The 7,071-nt window shown below is 49.3% G+C and overlaps 2 protein-coding genes across 2 annotated transcripts in view; both read left to right on the plus strand.

Moving 5' to 3' along the window:
• Nucleotides 1-382, plus strand: part of LOC127749223 (uncharacterized) — a 93,898-nt gene extending 93,516 nt beyond the window's left edge. Inside the window, exon 4 of the mRNA XM_052266545.1 lies at nt 238-382. Within this exon, the coding sequence (XP_052122505.1) occupies nt 238-382 (145 nt within the window). The remainder of the gene's footprint in view (nt 1-237) is intronic.
• The window catches only part of LOC113209455 (uncharacterized), a 132,512-nt gene that overhangs the window by 73,636 nt on the left and 51,805 nt on the right, over nt 1-7,071 (plus strand). The window lies entirely within an intron of this gene.

Below are 7,071 nucleotides of genomic sequence, written 5' to 3' on the forward strand. Positions count from 1 at the left end.
GTTGTGGCAGTGAGTAAGTGTGAGTGAGTGAGTGTGTGTGTGTGAGAGAGAGAGAGAGAGAGAGAGAGAGAGAGAGAGAGAGAGAGAGAGAGAGCGGGGGGAGTGTGAGTGTGTGTGCGTTTATGACAGGATTAATTGGGTTGGATTGAGTTCACAATTGGGTCAAAAGGGGGGTGTTAATATTGTTACATGGAAAAGCCATGCAGGTTTTATGTTTGTGTCTAACTGTCATTTTAGGTTGACAATATGTTTAGAAGTTACAAATTTGTGGTTAAGTCTGTGGAAGAGGTTATATAGATTTATTGGGTTAACATGTTTTTATGTTGGGAAAATATTTAGTTTATTCGTCTTAAATTCTACGTACAGTAAAACTATTCGCTAAAAGAATCATAACATCTTTCTAGTTTTCTTCTAAGGTTTAAGGTTTTCCCTTTGGTTTCCTGGGCCAAATATACGAATGGCTTCTTCTAATTTTTCAACAAGTCATGGTACAGGAATTGATAAGGTTTTTGCCACTTTTTTGAGTTTTGGCGTCCCCTTGCTTGAGCTAAGAAGTTCTTGAAAGAGACTGTAGTGAGGTCTGTATTATCAAAGTTGAATCCTATTGAAGGCTTCATTTTCCTTTCCTTATTTGAGGGCTGTTTTGTTTGATTGAGTCCCTGGCTAGCATCAGACTTATTAGAGATGACTGATTCATTGTTATCTGACATTTCACCAATATTCATGATTTGTCCATGTCCAGTACTTCTGAGAAATTTCAGTTGAGATATTCGGGAGTTAGGTGAGACAGAGCGAGATCTCTTTCTTAGCTTAGACTCATTTCTTATGGATTCATTATTTTCTGGTTCACTTCTACATCCGAGAATAGAAAAGTACTTTTAAGTACTTTTATCACTTTCTTCCATGGTTTACGGTCTAGACCAGTAGCAATTTTGGGAAGTATAAGTGACTTGATTTGCAGATTATCACAAATTGAAGGGATGTTTTGGATTGTTTTCTTTACATCACTCCAATTTGGTGGGATCCCAGATTTCTCTTTAGTGATGAGATGGAGAATGTATTTACCATCTAGAGTTTTTTGTGGAAATGATATCTCCAATTTTAGGATCCTGTTCGATCCTGTTGCTTTATTTCCTCTCTGTTGAGATTATACTTTTCTTTGAGTTATGTGCTATTCCGTCAGACAGGAGACAGTCTTTAGCGATGCAATGAGCGATTGCTACATTTTCTGGAGTGTCAGCTAGCAAATTCAAAATATCACCTCCTACCATATTAATTTTGTTGAGAGAGAAGTTTTGCATTTTCTTCGATTGTTGTTGTTTCTTTACCTGAGAATTAGCAACGATTCCTTCAGCAGAAGTTGAGGTTGAAGGATTCTGCGTTGGGGCTGAAGCAGGAGGATCAGGGTTTCCATTTTCACTATTTCCTTTGATCTTGTTGTTAGAGATGGAGAGGCTGCTGCTGCAAAGTCCATTCCGGTGAACTTTCCTTGGTAGTTTTGAAGATTTGAATGTAGAAGTGAGGTTAGGCCTAAGAGGTTTGGAAACAGGACTTTAATCCGTAACCCGACATCCTGATGTTTCCTACCAATGTCACGGTTTCTGGATTACTCAATTACACTTCTTGTCGCTTGCTGCACTAGGATTTATAGTTCCGCTTATCGGGTTTAAAAGGGGAGGATTCACAGGGACCACTTTCAGATGTTCTTTCGAGAGAGATAGAGATAGAGAGAGAGAGAGAGAGAGAGAGAGAGAGAGAGAGAGAGTGTCAGAGTCCGACCCCGCGGGAGTAGCAGGATCCACCGCTCCCTCGCTACGTGCCAGCTAGGACAGGCCTCCCCCCTTCCACATCTGTCTGCGCCGCAGGAATGCGGGCGCCGATATCCAACAGAGACACACAGTCAGCCCTGCTGGATGTTGTGCTCCGGGGAACTCGCCAGGGATAAGGACCCACTCACCAGCGGTCTGATATGCTGCGGCGGTGAGCAGTCGAGCGAGGTGGTGAGCCCTTTGGCCCCCACATCTCACGATGACGACGCGTCAAACGAGATCTCCCCGAGGGGTCCGTCACTCCGACTTTTCGTGTACAGTGACTGATGATTAAAAATCAGTATAAATGACTAAAAGTGACTAAAAATTGAGTGAATGACTAAAAATGACAAAAAAAGGAGAAATTGATTAAAAATGACTGCTTTAACTAAAAATGACTGTTTTTGACTAAAAATGACTGAAATTGACTAAATGTGACTGAAAATGACTAAAAATGACTGAAGATGACTGAAATTGACTAAAAATGACTGAAATTGACTAAAAATGACTGAAATTGACTTAAAAATGACTGAAAATGAATGAAAATGAATGATGATTATTCACGTTCACGTTCACGTTCGGCGTTCTGTTCGACCCCCTCTAGATGGCGCGATGAACGAAACTAGAGAAATAAGATGCGTCCTAACCGAGTGCATCCACGATGATCAATAAGGTGGGGAAGAGGTGAGAATTGTAGCGACTGGAAATGACTGAAATTGACTAAAAAGGACTAAAAATGACTGAAAATGATTGAATAAATGACTGTAAGTGACTGAATCTGACTAAAAACGAATAAAAATGACTGAAATGTGACGGAATGACCAAAAATTGACTGAATGACCAAAAATTGACTGAATGACTGAAAAAGACTAAAAATGACTGAAAATGACTAAAAATGTGACGGAATTTTCATGTGTACAGTGACTAACAAGAGTGACGGACCCCTCGGATCTCCCCCTGCTCCTCCTACCCTTCTCCTTCTCCAGTGCATCATGGTGGCCCGGGGCGGCCCACTCCATGGTGATGGCCCGCACCGTCCTTCACCCACTTTCCGCCGCCAAGCGCGCAGAGGGAAGCCCTGGGAGAGGCCGACGACGCCGGCGCGCCATCTCATGAGCTCACCTGACATTGTCAGCCAGGCCAAGCCCGGCCAGGCCCCGCCGAGCAGTGGCCATTGAGCAGCCCGCAGCCCCCTCGACGTCTCATCACAGCACAGCGGCGGCGGTGCGATGTCAAGCTGCCGCCGCCGTCGCTGCCGAGCCAAGCGCGCGTTATTTGAATATTTTCGCGTCTCACGTCCCCTCCTGCCACGTCTGGTCCGCTGGCCCGCATTTCCATAGCTTTGACGCGTGCCGCTCTCTCGCTGGCCTTGGCCTTCTATCTCCTCACCAGCCACATCTCAGGTGCGTCTTTCTCTCTCTCTGTGTGTGTGTGTGTGTGTGTGTGTGTGTGTGTGTGTGTGTGTGTGCTAGAGAGCGGGAGGGGAGAGCAAGAGGGTCATGGTCTGCTGGGCCAGCCTACGCCGTAACTTTGATTAAGTCTCTCTCAGTCTCGGCTCCGCTGGCTCATGGTTGTGCTCACTGATAGAACGAGTGTGCATAATTTGCACCCCAACGTGTGCAAGTGTTGATTTTACATTTTGTTTAACTCAAGTTGCACACTTGCTTGGTGTACAAATTTTAGACTTTTGTAAACGTTTAAATCCTCCACACTTAGACACACACAGTTCTGTGCTATCAATAGGAACCATATGGAGTGCAGCTGGTATAATTTTCGGAAGTGTCGAAAGTTTAAACACCAATTGACGTTAAACCTAGTTAGCCACTACAATGTGTCGAAAAAATGACGTGCTAAATTGTTTTACCAGTGCTGCCACGCTGCAGGGGTTCCATCATCTTTAATAATCTGGACCGACAATTAATCACGATACCATGATTGCGCCAATGTATTTGTGGGTCACGGCCGCGCTCACTGTGCCGGGCGAGCGCGCGGCCACTTGCTGTGAAAGAAAAGGACGCCGACGGGGAAATTGTGGCGGTTTGTAGCCAGAGCCGGCGGAGCAGTGAGAGAAGAGGAGCAGACAAGCTGATTAGAAGTGAGTAATTGATTTCTTGGCGCCTCGGTTGGCAACGCGGCTGCAGTCCAGGAAGTGGCGGCTGCGGAGGTAATGAGGATGATGCGATAACCGAGTCCCGCTCGCCGCGTCGTTACAGGACGTTCCTGACCCAGCATCAGCGGCATCCAAAGGTGGCGCACGGCTGGTTTATTGAGCTCCGGGAGCGCGCGCGGCGTGGCGGCAGCAGCATCGGCGGCAGTGGAGTCCGTATCTGGGTCAATTGGGGATGAGAAGCAAGCGAACTATATTACCGAGCCGGTTGAGCAATTTACGCACACCGCACAGCCGCGGTGTGGCGGAGGGGGGAGAGGGAGATAGGGATTTATCATCAGTCCGATTGTCGCGCCACTCAAGGGCGCGCGACACATGGATATTGTGATTGCGGTTCGCTATTTCATAGCCGCGCTCCCCGCCCTGTACGCGGCCCGCGGGGTTTAAACACTCCCGATGGGGTGGCAGCGGGCTGGGGGGTGGGGGTGATTGGGACGAATGGGAAGCGGGGGAGGCGCTGGGCAGTTCTTGCTGCAGCTCTGTCCGGCCACCGCGCGCGGCTGACTGTGTAGGTCAAGGTCGCGGACGCGCTGACCCGCCCCGCGCGTGTTAGGGCCAAGGGCAGCCGGTCCAGTAGGAGCGGCAGGAGCGCCGCCGACTGACTCGATTGCCCGTGCGCCTGTTGTCCCCAGCTGCACTGAGCCGCCGCCCCGCTAGCTGCAGGCGGCAATTATTAATTTCCCACCTCCGGGAGGTCGGCCTGGCCCCGCCCCGTCCCGCCGACGTGCGTCGCAGTACATAATGAAGCTGCGCGGTGCGCTGCGTACCTGCCGCCACCCCCGCCGCCACCGCCGCCACCGTTCGGGGCGTCATGCTCTTCCGCTATGTTATTGCGATAACGAGAAACGGGGGCGTCTCTCTCGCCCACCGTCTGAGCTCCGTTCGTCTCGGCGGCGTCCATACCATCATCGAATACACGAATCTAGGTCGCGAGCCCCGACCCTCCCGCGCGCCTCCCGCGGCGGCCGCGCCCCCAGCATCAGCATATCGCCCCACCCGCCGAAGGAGCGACGGCAGGGCGGTGGATGATTGTCTGCTGCCCCCTGTTTATTGTCCCAGGTGCTCCACTTTCCTTTTCGTCGAAAGCTTGGGCTGTATGTCGGTCACAGAGAGAGACAGAGTTGGTTTCAGAGCAGCGGTGGATCCTGCGCTCCCGCGGGAATGTCTGTGGAGGCGGGGCGGGGTAGGGGCTGCGACCCGGCACAAGGGCTCAGTCCGTTACAGACGATGGGGTACGTACAGTAGCACTGGCCTTTAAATAGCTCGGGGGACGCTAAATCTCGCTTTAAAGGACAGCGCTGGGCCCGCCTGCACCCCGTGGGGCCGAATTAAGAGGCGGGTCGAACGAACGGTCCTTGCTCGAACCACAAGTTAGTTGTTAAGTTGTTCAACCTTAATCGAGCGAGTTTACCTACGGCTCCATTATCCGGGACCCCTCTGTGGACGCTGTTTTGCTGAGCTCGTGAAAAGGATTCCGGTCACCGCAGGGAAAAGCTAGTAACTATAGCCTAAAAGCTATCGCACTGTTAAAAATTTGTTCGCACATGCACTGGAAAAACAAAGGACTTACCTTATCCGCACAACTCCCCCTCTTTCGCACATTAGTTTTATAAACTTTTTAAAACACTTCCGTATTTCCCTGTGCATGCTCTATTGCGTACTATTTTAAACTCAGTTTTGGACAAAATTGTTCATAACTACAAATATATTTGCAATTTTTTTCATAATTGTGCTTAAAATAATACACAATAGAGCATGGAAGACGTAAGCTAAATACGAAACAGGTTCATAGCATTATATTGTGTGCACACGTGGACACTTGTTACAACCCTACTCATAGTCTGATCTTTATGCTACCACACGCATCAGATCAAGCAAAATATAAAATGTTGATTTTATCAATAAACTGTACAGTACGGACGTTCACAACTAATCTCACAACTACTAAATCGTGCGACGAAAAAATGATAATTTCTGCACCCCCTGTGCCCTCTCTCTCGCGTCTCCTTCGCCAGAGCGGCCCAAGTTCCACTTCTAGCCTCCGCTAGTTTCGGTCCCCTGTGTGCCTTGGCCGCCGACGTTTGTTCCTCCCGGTGGGGTGGTGGTGGTGGTGCGGTGGTGGCGCTGCTCTGACAATCGAAACTCATTTCGGAATCCACAAGTTGATGGAGCCCCAAGGTCAAGGGAAAGCGTGATTGGGATTGGGGTGAGCCGGCGGGGCGGGGGGCGGGCGAGCCGCCGTGTGTGCGCAGCACAGAGTGCGGCCCGCGCCTGGCTGCCGGGGCTTTAATGATTGAGAACGGGAGCGCACTCGGTGCATTTAACCGCGCGTGTCACGAGCAGTGCGGGTATGCGCGGACATCGGAGGGGATTGGAATGGGGTCATACTCGCGCTCACGCACACCCTGCTGAAAAAATAAGTACCGTAATCTAACTAATCAACTCTTTTTGGCAATCGCTCTCTTGAATAATTCGTAACGCAATCGAATTATTGAGTTGTAATTTTGGTGTCAGCAGGAAAGATTTGTGAATGATCTGTAATTGCTTCTTGTCATGTTATGCAAACCCCGTAAAGAGAATGAACTAGTTGTTTTATGACCGATAATTTATGGTGAGAAAGTTACTTTAGTTCCCACTGGCAATGGGGGTGTGATGCAGTGATTTGTTTTGCAATGCGTCGTCCGTGAGCTCGTGGCTCCTGCATTTTCAGTGCACTGAGTGGCATGCCATAGTGATGCACGGATTTTAATGGGGAAAAGGCAAAGTTGTTGTTATAGAATTATTGCATTTCGAATCAAACTATCCACTTCCTGTTTAGGTGCATTCTTCTTTTCTCTCCACATGAGTCGCATGTTTCGATCGGAGGACAGTCTGCCACACGTGCGTGCGTGCGTGCGTGCGCGGGGACGGTTCCCGGACGGTTCGCCCTTGTCGTGACGGGGCGGCCGCAAGGTAATCGATTCGTCGACGGAGAGTGAGAGTCAGCTGAGGGTCTCGTAACAGGAGCGTCGATCGTAGGTGGGAGCGCCCAGGCAATCCACAAATTATATCCGTGTTAAACACACTGCAACACTCTCAGACCTGTACTGATTTATT

Source organism: Frankliniella occidentalis, unplaced genomic scaffold, assembly GCF_000697945.3.
Source record: "Frankliniella occidentalis isolate FOCC.00 unplaced genomic scaffold, Focc_3.1 Scaffold40, whole genome shotgun sequence".
Lineage (NCBI taxonomy): Eukaryota > Metazoa > Arthropoda > Insecta > Thysanoptera > Thripidae > Frankliniella > Frankliniella occidentalis.